Source organism: Herpailurus yagouaroundi, unplaced genomic scaffold (genome assembly GCF_014898765.1).
Source record: "Herpailurus yagouaroundi ecotype Mexico unplaced genomic scaffold, PumYag 200, whole genome shotgun sequence".
NCBI lineage: Eukaryota > Metazoa > Chordata > Mammalia > Carnivora > Felidae > Herpailurus > Herpailurus yagouaroundi.
This window is the reverse complement of record NW_024412431.1, coordinates 2,700,699-2,713,659: the sequence shown is the minus strand read 5'-3', so window position 1 is coordinate 2,713,659 and position 12,961 is coordinate 2,700,699. Positions and strand designations below refer to the sequence as shown.

The following is a 12,961-nucleotide window of genomic DNA, read 5'->3' as shown; positions in this document are numbered from 1 at the left end:
GGGGGGGGGGGGAGTGCGGTTGCAGCTGATACTGCCCTGCCCTGTCTCTTGTGAGTCGTGATGGGCAGTCAAAAGGCAGGTTAGGGGTAAACTGAGACACCGTGGATGGACACAGGATGGAGAAGGCATTGAGGGTGGGGGCAGGGATGCACCCTTTAACAGGAGGGACGTTTTGGGGGCTGACGCTCATAACTACAGTCCCTGTTTGCATTTACTCATCCTGGTGAGGCCTCAGGACGGGAGCCCGGTGTCCAGACCCCTGGGAGGGGCCTCCACCCATCCTGGGGAGGCAGCTTTAGCTCTTCCCGGAACCAGGCCTGGGGGAATCCCCCCGCCCCCCCCCCCCCCCCAAGTGTTAGCTGGGTTAGAGGGCAGCGCTCTGGGCGGAAGAGATAAAGGGTAGGGAGCTGGAGGAAGGGGTGTGGTCCCCACCCCAGCCCAAGGGTCAGCTGAGAGCAGGAAACTAGACACTGAGAGAGCAAGCCCCGGGTCACACCGCATGAAGGCGGCTTGCACTGCGCCTGACACATAGTAGGCCCTCGAAAACAAACAAGCAAAAATAGTTTATTTAGGAATATCCCGCGGGGTTGGCATTGGAACCTTGGGCTGCTACCACATCGCAGACTGAAGCAGACGGACCCAGAGTCCTTTATAAAAACTTTATTGGGGGGCGGGGTAGAAAAAGGGGATGACGCCCCTGGAATTGAATAAATAAATGAATAAATAAATAAATACATAAATAAATAGAACAATAAGTAAGCCCCCCTGTGCCTCTGGGGGGCGTCCCCCGGCCCGCGGGGAGAGGGGAGCGGGCTCACGCTGACGTCAGCTGGATGGCAAAGACCTCGCCCCCGGCCTGCGCCTCCGCGGTGCCCGCAGCCTCGGTTCCACCTTCGGCTGCGGCCGTGCTCCCTCCAGCGCCGCCGCCCGCGCCGTTGAGACACACGGCCTCACCAGAGCTTTCGGCCTCCTGCACGTTATACTCGCCCTTCTTGCAAGCGGTGGACTGCACGTAGAAGGCCAAGCCGGCCCCCGCGGCCAGCAGCGCTGCGCCCCCCGCCGCGCCGCCCACGGCGACCCACAGCCACGGACCTGCGGGGTGGAGATCCTCAAAGAGGGTGGACCGGCTCAAGGCTCCCAAGCCCGGCCTCCTCTTTTCCCTCCCCGCAGGCACAAAGTGAGACCTCCCGGGCCTGGCAGAGAACCCCAGGGAACTCACAGCGCAGGGTGGGGGACAGGAGAAAACCCGGAAGGCTACCCACCCCCCCCGAGCGCCCCGACCCCGAGGAGTGTCATCTCGGCATTAGATAGAAGCCCCTAGCTCCAGAGATACCCACAAGTCAACCAACTCACCCCCAAAAGGATGAAGGTAGGGGGAGACCGGGTCATTCCTTCACCCGGAAAAACCACAGAGATACGCGAAGTAGGGGGAAGGGATCTTGGCGAGGGCCCCCCTCACCCGCCTCCTCTGCTCTAGGTCCCTCTCCAACCCCCCTTCTCCACAGCGACGCAGTGAAGGGCGAATTATTAGATCAAGTCTCATCACACATAACCGACCCCAAGTTAATAAGCTCCTTCCGACAGCCATCACAGCCCTGGAGGGTCCCTCCTCGTGAGCTCCAGTCCTCCCTCCACCTTCCGCCCCCAACCCGCCATCGAAACCCCACTCGCCAGGGCGCCCCTGACTTCGGCCCTGGCACACTTCAGTCTCGGGTGCGGCGGAATGGGAGCGGAAACAAGGACCGGGTTCAGGGGCCCCAAGCCGCAGGCCACGCCCCCTGAAGATCCCTCGCCCCGCCCCTCCAGCCGCCACTCACCAGCCACGCGCACTGTGATGCGCCGCGCGTGGCGCCCATGCGCGTTGGTGGCTGCGCACTCGTACTCGCCGCCGTGGCTGCCCATGGCGCCCGCCACGCTCAGAGTGCTGTTGTTACTGGAGAGGCCGATGTTGGGCGCCCCCGGGGGCGCGCGCCAGCTGATCTGGGCTGGGGGCCAGGCCTCCGCGCGGCAGGTCAACGTGAAGTTCCCACCTGGCCGCACGCCTCCGGGAGGCGAGGCTGCCAACTCGGCCACCACCGGGCGGTCTGCAGGGGACAGGAGGTTGGAGGGGCCGCTCAGAGCCGGTCCAGCCACTGACCTACTGACCTTCCACCCAACCACAATCTGAGAGCACCCTTCTTCAGATGGGCAGGCGAGGACCCTGCCTCCCACCAGAGCCACCTCTCCCCATAATCAGGCTGTCATCAGCACTAAAATCCTGTGCCCTGGCTCAAGGAATGAGAAGTGGGGCCCTGCACCAGCGCCCTTTTGACCTAGAACTCGAGGGGGCCCGGGCTCCTGTTCCCTAGAGTTTTCATTCTCCTCAGGTTTAGATGAGGAATTCTTGTCCCCAGGAAGGGGTCTGGGGAGGTGCCCTTGAACTGTCTTGGGCAATCCTACTGCTGCAAGTCACTGTTTGGGGGACCGGGCGCCCTCCATCTGGTGCTGCTCCCACTCACATTCCACGCCCACGGTGACAGTCCGTGCGTCCGTGCCATGCGTGTTGGTGGCCAAGCAGCGGTAGGTACCCGCATCTTCTCGGGACACGCGCAGCCGCTGAGGCCTGGGCACGCCCTCCCGGGAGCAGCGCACTTGCGGGGAGGGGCGACCCCGGGCGGCGCAGGCCAGCGCGGCAGCCTCAGTCCCTTCCAGCCACGTCTGGTGACTCGGGCAGGTGGACTCATCCATTTGCGGCGGCGCTGCAAAGCAGCCATGGGGGACGTTAGGGGAGGCGCAGACCCTGGGGCACCCCTACTTCCCACCAGCCTGGGCCCCGCTCACACTCCGTGCTCACGGCGACTGTCTTGACCACGGAGCCGTGCCTGTTGGTAGCGTTGCAGACGTAGATACCAGGTACCAGTTCACTAGAGATGCGGGGGACTCTGGGACTAGGGTCTGGGGGTGCCAGCGGGAGCAGCATCCCTTCACTGGTGCCCTCTGAGCCGATGCACTCCACGCTTGGCTCTGGCTTTCCATCCCCCTCACAAGAAAACAGCTGCCCAGATCCTTCCACCCATGTCCAATTGCTGGGGCAGCTGAGCTCCTCAAAACTGGGGCCATCTGGGGAGCAGAAGGTCACACAGAGACTGGAAGTCAGGCCAGGGTTATCCTCACATACCATCCTGCCCCTTGTTGTCCCCACTCACATTCCACCGTGACGGCCACATTTTTGGCTGCAGAACCTCGAGCATTGGTGGCTTCGCAGCGGTAGGTTCCTGCATGCTCCCGGACCACATGCAGCAGGCCCTCCAGGACCCTGGCCTCCCCAGAGCGCGCACAGCTCACGCTCGGCGGCGGGACTCCATGCGCCACACAGCTCAGTGAGACTTCTGTTCCTTCCAGCCATGTAATGTGTTCTGGGCAGCCCACGCTGTCCAGCGCCGGGGCGTCTGGAGGAAGATATGTTGGTTCGGTTTGGGGTTTAGGGACTGGCCTAATGTCCCTAGACCCCCTTTCCATCCAAGGGCGGCCACGAAGTGTTGGGCAGGCACAAAGACACTGAACCAAAGAGGTTTCACGCTGGTCGAGCTGTGAGCTGTTTGGAGCCCTTTTTTCTGATTCCTACAAAGCGCCCACAGGACCGTCCCCGAGTCTTTGACCTAAAAATTGTTAGAGGGCTTGGAAAGTCCCCCTTTCCAAGACTCCGTCCAGATGTCGCACCCCAGACCCTTATGGACACGTCTACTTCTTCCTCTCCCTCTTTCCCCAAGATCTTCCCCTAATCCCACTCGCCAGCCTCTTCCCTTTTCCAAAATCCTGCCCAAAGGCACACTTCAGATCCTGTTCCCACTCTTCCTTGTAGGCTTAGTTGCCCCTAGACCCTGTTAGAGATGCGCCCTGTGCACCCCCACTCACACTCCACCGTCAGCGTCACGTCCTTGACTGCCTGGCCCTGGACATTGGCCGCAGTGCAGCGGTACGTGCCGGCGAGAGCGCGAGTGACTGGACCCAGCAGGCCCAGCGCCAGCACTGCCCCGCTGTCAGGCCGTGCGCAGTGCACGGAGGGAGCGGGGTTTCCTCGGGCTTCACAGCGCAGCGTCTGTTCTGGGCCCTCAGGCCACGTCCAGCTCCTGGGACAGTCCGAATCGTCCAGCCGAGGGGCGTCTGCAGGCAGGGGCGTGGGATACAGAGAAGCCGGACATGGACCTTGAGGAAAAGCCCCACTTCCACAGCAGGGCCAGGGACTGGACAGGTCCTTGGAAATCACGGGGAGGCGAGAGGTTAAAGGCCAACTCACATAGGACGCGGAGTTCGGCGCTCTTGTTCTTGCTTAGGGTCTCCCCGTCCACCTCGAGAGCGGCATCACAGAAGAAGCTGCGCCTGTCGTCGTCCTCAGTGGCATTTAGCTGAAGCTGGGCGGGCTGCCCTGGGACCACGGCTGGAATTCCGTCCAGTGTGACCAGGACTCTGGCCCCAGCTGAGCAAGTTACTGTCACCACCTTCCCTTCGGGGATGGTGGGCTCGCTCAGGGTCAGGACCGGCGACGGGAAGCCTGGGGACAGGGCATTGGCGGTGAATCCCTTGACCACGCCCCTCCTGCGGGTCGAGGCTGACCCTTATCTACCCGAACCCTCTGGGCCCTGCGGCCAAACTAAGGGTATCGCGCTCCGCCCCTCGGGATGCGCAGGCTCCGCCCCATCTCGCCCCGCCCCCTTGAGGTTGTCTCCGCCAAATCTTTCGGAGATCCTCGCTGGGTTTGCGGCCTTCCCTTTCCGGCGTCTCATATTCCGCCTGCTATTCAGTCTCTGTCACCCTTTATGGACTTTCGGACCACGCCTATTCCTATACTAAGGCCCCGCCCACTATTTGCCCCGCCTTCCCGTTCCTCTGGCTCCACCCCAGAACCGCGAAGGGCCCGCGTCACTCCCTCTTACTGTAAATAGTCACGTTCTCCCGGGTCTCGCGGCTCTCGCCCCCCAGGGTCACGTTGCAGACCAGCTGGCTGGCGCCTTCCTGTTCTGCACTAGCTGTGGCTGTGGCAGTGGCCATAAGCGCGTCCCCCTCGAAGGTGATATCGGGACTCAGCCTCTGATCCCCTAGCGCCAGGTAGACCCAAGCCTCCGAGGCTGGAAATAGCTCGTCCAAGGCGCAGCTCACGGGTCTTTCTGAGCCCACTTCCAAGAGTCGGGGGGCAGCGAGGCGCGGGCGATCCGGAGACAGGGCTGGGAGTCACAGAACAGCTTGAATTTATGTATCAAACGCTCAGTATGTACTAAGCACGTTCCATGCACCATCTTATCGTATTATCCTCAAGGCACGTAGGGGAAAACAACGTGCAGCTGGGGCATGTTGGAATTAGGATTAGAATTCAGATTTCCCTGCTTCCAAACTTCTTAACACTTGCCCGACCCCTTTTGGTCCCCTTCTCCCGACACTCACTCACCGAAGGTTCGGAGCTGTCTGGGGGCGGAGCTGTTTTCAAAGAGCCCCAGGCCGTGCGGCCTCAGGTCCAGCTCCGCGCGGCAAGAGAAATTGGCCCCGTGGTCCTCCCTTCGCGCCAGTACTGTAGCTGTAAGAACAGCGCCCCGCGCTCGGGGTGGCTCCCCCGCGAAGCTGCGACGGATGAGCTCCTGGGCGCCCCGCAACAGGGTCAATGTGAGGCTCCCACGAGGCCCAGCGCCGGGGACCCTACAGCTCAGGGTAAAGTTTTCGCCCACAGGCTGCCAGGCAGGCAGCGGCACCAGCTCTACACGATCCGGCCGCTCTGGAAAGGGTAACCACAGCTTTTTGGAAACGCGGGGGTTTAGAGGGACGTGGCGTGGAACCAGGGGCCCAGAGCGGGAGCGCGTGGGGATCCAGAGGGTGGAGCCCGAAGGGGAGGACTCTGTGACCCAGGGGGCGGGACTTGGAAGGGAGGGAAAGTAGTAGAGTAAGCGTGGCCGCTGAGAACTCACGGAAAGTACGAATGAGCCCACGCGCCTGCAGTGTGCGCCGCGCGCAGCGGAAGAAGCAGACAGGCTGGGTCTCCGGCTCACGGATGTCCACCAGCTGCCGAGCCAGCCAGCGCAAGCCCCTCTGGGTCCCATTCCGGCGCAGCGAGGTCTCCAGGCCACCGCGCTCAGGTCGTGGGCAGTTAGTGCTGCAATTCAGCCACAAAGATCCCCCGCGCTCCACGAGCGCCACGCGGGGCTGCAGATCCGCCCAAAAGGGCTCCTGCGCGACCGCTGCCCAGGGAAACGTGGGCTCAGCCTGGGGAGCCCCTTTCCTGGGATCTTAGTGCCCCTATTCGAATCAGGGATTCTTAGGGAATTAGCAGGGGGCAAGAAAGAACTCAGGAGCCCTGCATCCTGTCCCGGCCTCAGGTTTGCAGGAGCGCTCCCAGGGTTCAAACCTCGAGGGCGTCTCTGGGACGGGGCAGCGGAGACACCCCCGTCTCCAAGATGCCCATGGAGCGATGGGAAAGCATGGGGGGAGGGGGGAGGGGATGAAAGATGGGGTCTTTGACGCACACCGCAACGATGGGAGGAGGGGACCTCGTGTGGAGGAAGGAAAACGAACTGGTTCTCAGGATTCTTGCCGGAGACGGGGGAGACAGGTTGAGGCGAGGGCAAAGGGGAGGTGAAACTGAGTCAAGCATAAGTGAGGACCCCCCCCCCAAACCCGGGAGAACACAGAAGGCTGGGCTCTTGGAAGGAATCGCGGTAACAGCTGAGGGACTCGGTTGCCAGGGCTCCGGATGGAGCGGGAATAGCTCCTCTGAGTCACGGCAGTTGGGGAAATCGGGTCTTTCCGGACCACGAGTGAGGAAGATGTCAGTCCGTGGACCAGGGTGCATAACAGAGCGTGGGGAGGTACCCCGGAAGGGGACAAGGGAGACACGGGGTATCCAGAGCATGAGGCTGGATTCGGAAGAGCACCCAGGATCTCGAAGAAGACGGTAGGGTAGAGATCTGGGCGAACGAGGAGTCTGGAAGCTGGGTCTCCAGTGTATGTTGGTGGGAAGAGGGATAGAGGGGAAAGGCCAGGGCTCAAGGTGGGGCAGAAGCGTGGGAGTGGAGCGAGAGGAGGGCGGAGCCGGGAGGGGCTTGTGGCCGTTTATCTGGTCCGGGAACTCCGCCCCCACCCTGTCCACCCTGAGCCAGGACCCGGCTCTTACCTGAGAGGCCGAGGAACCCCAGGCCCAGGGCAGCCCAGAGGCCGAACAACGCCCGGCACAGCCCTGGCGAGGGCCCTGGCATCGCCGCCGCGGGGGAAGCGCAGGAGGCGAGGAGAGCGCGAGCGCGAGCGCGGAGCTGGGCTAGAGGACGGCGCGGCGGGTGGGTTGTGGAGGAGGCAGAGTTGCGTTCGGGGATTGGTTTAACGTTGGTAACTTGGTTTCCAAGGAGGGGGCGGCGGCAGAGGCGGCTGGGGGGGCGGGAGGGCGAGCGTGCTCCAGGCTCCCGGCCTTGGCGAAGGCGTGCTGGCAGGAGCGAGCGACCCCCGGGGTCTACGTGGAAGCCCGCCCCATCGCCCGGAGCCTTCTGGGGGCGGCCGCGCGCTCCCGCGTCATCCTCCGCGGCGAAGCGGAGGTCCGGGGATGCTGGGTTGCCCTTCTCAACCCCCCACGCTACCCCTAGCTTGGATGCCGTGATAATAAGCTGGACTCAGAGCTCCGCCCCCATAGTTATCCGTCCCCCCCCCCCTCCGCCTCCGCCCCGCGCCCCTTGAGCAGGGGGTTGAGGGTTTGAGGGCTAGGAGAGATCTGGAAAGAGCAGGATGGGGGAAGGCACAGTTCTAGGGAAGGGTGTGGGGAGGCCTCCCTCACGGATCCTTCTCCTTTTGACCCGGAGAGCTGAGGATTACAGCCACGCCCCTAGTCCCCCTCCGGCTCCGCCCCCGCACGCGACAGAGGGGGTGGGGACGAAAGTGCCAGCGAGTCGGGAACACGTGTGCATGCGCGCAGCGTTCGCGGGCGTCTAAATCAGGGTCGGCTCCGCTCTGGGTCTGTATTTACCCAGCGTGCAGCGGGCACGTGTCTACGCGGCGTGTATGAGCTCAAGCCTCGGAAGAGCACCCCAGAATCCGCTTTCCGCGCGGTAGGCGGGGCCCTGGACAGCCCGGGCCCTGCCAGATACCCAGTGCGGGCTCGGATTCTGTCCACGCGAGACCAAGAGACCAACTATAACACTTCGACCCTTCATCCGGGCCCCAAGCTTTGACACCCCCGCATGTGCCCGGTGACTATCAAGACATTGCCAGGACATGAGTCTGTGACACCCCACGTGGGCCATCTGATTGCTCCTTCCCTGCAGTCACCACATGGGCACCTTTTCTTCATATCTCTGTCCCTCATTGTCATGGGCCCCCTCCCATTTGTGCTCTCCCCCCAGCACTAACAGTGAACTGTGGGGGCCAGTTCTCGCTCCACCCCTGTCCTCCAGGAAAGTGCTAGGTTTTAAGGGGGGTGGGGGATAGGAAAGGAAACTTAACATCCAATCAGAGCTGCAGCGTGGCAGCAGCAGAGCCAATCGGGAAAAACCATACTGTGAGCCATCCCCTACCACCACCACAGCCCAAAGCCCTCCAGTACCCAAACTATGCCTATCTGCACCCCTCTGATAATGCCTGCAGGAGAAGTACTTTGCCACACTTGGCTGGAAATGCAGAGGGACTGGGACGCCCAGGTCCCCAGGTGGTTGAGAATGAGGAAACCTCAGGTGCCCTAAGAGAGACCAGGAACTTGGAGAAAGTGATTGAGGCAAGGCCAAAAAGGAACCCTAATGGGGGACGTTTAGGCCATGGGACAGAGGCTGACTGAGGAAGGCTTTATTGAACCAGTCAGGGTTCCCCAAATTGCTTCTGATTCCTTTTTCCTCTGGCTCAGCGGTCATGGACCACCCCCTCTGCACCCCGGGACTGCATCAATAGCCATTTTCGCAGGTAGGTGGCCCCCACGACGAGAAGGATCCCCACAAAGGCCGCGATGGAGGTGGAGGCCAAGACCTTGGGCGCGGGGCTCCAAGCTGGGGACAGGAGGTGAGAATTAGGAAGGGAACACATGTTGATGTGACGCCCCGCATGGAGCTGCCGCTTGGCTCTCTCACCCTGCCGGGGTCATAACCCTTCCCCACCCCTCCTCAAGTCTCCAGGATTCCAAAGGTGCCTCACCGAGGACTGTGAGCGTCATGGGTGCCGAGCTGCTGCGGACCACCAAGCCATCAAGATTGAGGCGTGCGTGGCAGGTCACGGGCTGCAAGAAGTCGCGGGGCCTAGCGCGTAACGTGTACGTCAGCGTCACATTGGCCAGGTCCAGGCCAGTGAAGCGCTCCAGGTTCTCAGAGTAGATGACCCGGCCGCCGCGCCTCAGAGTCACCACCAGGAAGCCCACGGGGAATACGTGTGTCACGTGGCAGCGCAGCGTGTACTCACTGCCCACTAAGACTGGGGGATCCAGGATCACGCTGTGCGGCTGTTCTAAAGCAAGAGGGGGCCGCTGAGCAAGGTGCGCGTGCGCCCCCTAACGCGACTGTCAAATACCCCCCCCCTCCGTCCCCCTCCCCTCACCCCAGAAGAACCTGAGCCCCAGTCCCTCACTGTAGGCGGTGATCTTGGCCGTGGCCCCCCGCGTTTCTCCTGCGCAGGTGACGAAGCAGCGCACCTCGGAGCTCCAGGCCCTCACATCCAACAGCTCGTAGGATACCCAGCCGGGCCCACTAAGCGTTCGGCCCCGCCGCAGCCGAGTGCTGAGGCTGGAATTCTCCGGCAGGGGGCAGCTGCTGCTGCAGTTAAGCCACACCGAACCCCCCGGCGGCACGGCCTTGAACGCCGGGCTCACGCGCACCCAGAAGGACGCCGAGGTCTCCGAGGGCTCCGGAGAGTTGCCTCCGGGGCCTTGAGCCCGCGCAGCCCGGCGCCAACGCGCGCTCCCGCCTCCCCGGTAGGCAGCCGCCAGCAAAACCAGCAGCGAGAGGGGGAGCAGAGACCCCATGGGAAAGGGCCCAGACTGAGGGGCCCCGCGCCAGGGAGCCAAAGCTGGCTGTGGAGATAAGGAGGCCCGCAGCCCCGCCTCCTCAGCCCCACCCGGAGAGACAGAGGCCCCTAGAGGGCCCTGGAGCCTGCGGAAAGACCCTCAGCCCCTCCCTCGGCTCAAGGGCGGGATTCCAAACCATCAGAAACCAAGGGTCAGAGAGTTTTCTGGAGAGGAATCTTTAATTTTCGCTAGAATCTTAAGAGGTTCTGAAGAGTCCCAGATTTGGACTAGAGCCTCAGGGGTGGGCCTTGAACCGGCAGCCTTTTCTTAGGGGAGGAAATGGGAGGATGAGGAGGAAGTGGGAGGATGGGACTAGAAAGGGCTCCAACTGGACGTTGGACATCTTCCCTCAACTCACACAAGGCAGGCGCGCTGAGAAGAAGCTTTATTAGCACAAGAAAGAGGCTTCTGGAACTGGGAGGGGATCCCCCCAGGCCTCTCCTCCGCACTGCCTGCAGGGCCCTTGTCTCCGCTGGAATTTGGAGCTGCCGGAGTGCTCTGTTCTTGCAAGGTCCCAAGATGGAACCAGGTAGGACAAGGCAGGGACACACAGCGGTTGGGCATAGTTTCGTGGGACTATATGGTTTAGCTGCCACTGAATGGGCATTCATGTTTAGGCACGCCACAGTGTCACTGTGAGCACTAGCAGATGCTTATGGGCAGAGAGGTGGTTAACGGAGGTCAGTGTCAGAGATGGGGGGAGGAGTAAGGGCTCAGTGGTTGTCCCTGGGCAGGTTACCAACTAAACCATATCACCATTGCCAGTCCCCTTCTGGGGGAAAGCAGCTTAGCCAGCCGGAGTAGGAAATTCCAGCCCCACTTGATCTTTTCGCCAGGCACTCCTTTGCAGTGCACAGCCAGCACAACTGTACCTGGCGGCCCTGAATGAGACTAGACGGAGAGCTCCCTGAGGACAGGAACCTATGTTCCTCTTCTTTACTCTTCTAACCCACATAAAAGGCACTCAATAAATAGCTCCTAAGAGAACAAATTAATAAATACATCCATCAAAAGTTGGGGACAGTCAATGGACAGCCGCACTGGAGCTGGCATGTCAGAAGAAGGATGGGGATATGTTTCCATGCTGTATGTGTTTGTGCAGGCCACTTCTCCCTAGGACTGCGGGGCCTCAGCACACGCAGCAGGGGTGAGTTTCACTGTTTCGCAGTTGGGTGTCCCAGGTCAAGTGTCCCACCACACCCCCTCTGGTCTGGTCAGGCTTTGGCACCCCTCACAGTCATGACCCAAGTCCCGCCCCCTCCTCATGGCTCAGTCCTGTGACTACAGTACAGGTCAGGTGTGAGGCTTGGGGATCCTAAGTGTGCATGCGCCTTGATCCCCAATGCTGTCCGTATCCTGAGGCCTCTGTCCTGTCCTCGGGCGTCCTGGGAAGGTGGGTGGAGCTGAATGGACCACTGTTCAATGTGGCACCGCTGCCACTGTGTGGGGGGCTGAGGAGGAGGCCCTGTCCTGGGACAGGTTCAGGGTGGCGTGGCTGGTGTGTTCAGCTTCATGGCAGCCGCCTCCTGGGCCTTCTGTAACTTGTATTTCTGGATCTTCCGCTGGCGGTTATAGAAGTAAGCAGCTAGGCCCGCAGCTCCTATGGTGAAAGCAACTGTCACCAGAATGGTGGTGAGGATGTAATTCCGGTGGTCTGTGGGGGGAGGACACAGTGGGTGATGAAGGTCGAGCCAGGCTCACTGCCTCTGCCCTGCCCAGCCCTAAACACCGGCACACTCACAGATCACGTTCACGACCACTTCACGGGTGACCTCACCACGGGGGCTCCTGGCCTGACACAGGTAAGTGCCTGCAACCTCCCGCGTGACTGGTCTCAGGTCCCCGATGGGCAGCAGAGCATTATCCCCCTTCCGGCGACACTTCAGCTCAGGAACTGGATTTCCCCAAGCTTGGCATGTCAGGGTCTGCTGGGAGCCTTCCTGCCACGTCCAGTTTCCCAGACAATCCCTCTTGTCTAGTCGGGGACCATCTGGAGAAACACAGCAAGATGAGGGATGAGGTCAGGGACCAGGACACCCCTCACCACCTGGGACAGGAGGACTCTGGAATCTGGGGAGAGGGCTGGAGGGGACCCCCAGAGGGCAGGAGCTCCAGGGGCCTTAGGGGTTGGGTCTTGAGGATTAGGAGTCATTGTCCAGCAGCTCCACTCACACAGGACACGGAGCTCCCGGGTCTGGTTCTTGTGTAGCACCTGCCCGGCCACCTCCAGGAGAGCAGAGCAGAAGAAGATGCGCCCATTGTCCTCGGCGCTGGCATTTAGTTGGAGCTGGGCCCTGGGTCCTGGAAGCCTTGCCGGGACCCCCCCGCTCAGCATCACCAGGGCCCCGGCCTGGGCTTCACACTCCACGGTCACCACAGTCTGTTCTGAGACCTCTGGCTCACTCAGGGTCAGGTTGGGAGCCAGGAAGCCTGGGGGCGGGGCACACGGTGAGCACCGCCTCCCAGTACCGGTCCCACCCCTTGGAAGCCCCGCCCCGTCCCTACTTACTGTAGATGGTCACATTCTCCTGCCACGACCGGCTCTGGTGTCCCAGGGTCACCACGCACGACAGCTGCTGGGTGCCCTCCTCTTCCATGTTGGCCTTGTCATGGGCCGTGGCCAAGAGGGAGTCGTTGTTGTGCGTGACTGTGGGGTGCAGATTCCGGCCAGACAGCTCCAGGCGGACTTGGGCCTCCGAAGCTGGGAACAGCCCGTCCATGGTGCAGTTCACGGGCCACTCTGTGCCCGCTTCCACAACGCTGGGGGTAACAAGGTTTGGGTGCGTCGCTGGCAGGACTGGTGAGAGAGGGTGGGTGTGAACACAGAGGGGACAGACAACCTAAAGCCCTTTTCTGGGGGCATCTTCATTCCCTCATCTGGGGCATCCTCTTCCCAAGAGCCTCCGTGGCCCGGGGTCACCCCTGCCCCGGCACACATAGGGGGTTACATATGGGGTTACCGCCTTCTCAGAA

At 61.9% G+C, this 12,961-nt stretch overlaps 3 protein-coding genes across 4 annotated transcripts in view; all 3 read right to left on the bottom strand.

Moving 5' to 3' along the window:
* Positions 1–645: 645 nt before the first annotated feature.
* On the bottom strand, positions 646–7,611 carry ICAM5 (intercellular adhesion molecule 5). The gene is made up of 11 exons (XM_040449848.1): positions 7,136–7,611; positions 5,934–6,203; positions 5,423–5,743; positions 4,914–5,201; positions 4,277–4,531; positions 3,895–4,143; positions 3,186–3,428; positions 2,821–3,099; positions 2,499–2,738; positions 1,818–2,084; positions 646–1,092 (listed from the first exon to the last, which is right to left on the bottom strand). The coding sequence occupies exons 1-11, from the start codon at positions 7,215–7,217 to the stop codon at positions 815–817; spliced, it is 2,772 nt and encodes a 923-aa protein (XP_040305782.1). The 5' UTR covers positions 7,218–7,611; the 3' UTR covers positions 646–814.
* Positions 7,612–8,769: 1,158 nt separating this feature from the next.
* Positions 8,770–10,056, bottom strand: ICAM4 (intercellular adhesion molecule 4 (Landsteiner-Wiener blood group)). Its single transcript, XM_040449852.1, has 3 exons — positions 9,553–10,056; positions 9,127–9,432; positions 8,770–8,981 (listed from the first exon to the last, which is right to left on the bottom strand). The coding sequence occupies exons 1-3, from the start codon at positions 9,944–9,946 to the stop codon at positions 8,839–8,841; spliced, it is 843 nt and encodes a 280-aa protein (XP_040305786.1). The 5' UTR covers positions 9,947–10,056; the 3' UTR covers positions 8,770–8,838.
* Positions 10,057–10,360: 304 nt separating this feature from the next.
* Positions 10,361–12,961, bottom strand: part of ICAM1 (intercellular adhesion molecule 1) — a 9,688-nt gene continuing 7,087 nt past the window's right edge. Inside the window, exons 4-7 of one of the 2 annotated variants that reach the window (XM_040449849.1) lie at positions 12,498–12,785; positions 12,161–12,418; positions 11,730–11,978; positions 10,361–11,642 (exon numbers count right to left, since the gene is read on the bottom strand). In XM_040449849.1, the coding sequence (XP_040305783.1) occupies positions 11,470–11,642; positions 11,730–11,978; positions 12,161–12,418; positions 12,498–12,785 (968 nt within the window). In that variant the 3' untranslated portion in view covers positions 10,361–11,469. The remainder of the gene's footprint in view (positions 11,643–11,729; positions 11,979–12,160; positions 12,419–12,497; positions 12,786–12,961) is intronic. The other variant, XM_040449850.1, reaches the window with a different exon arrangement.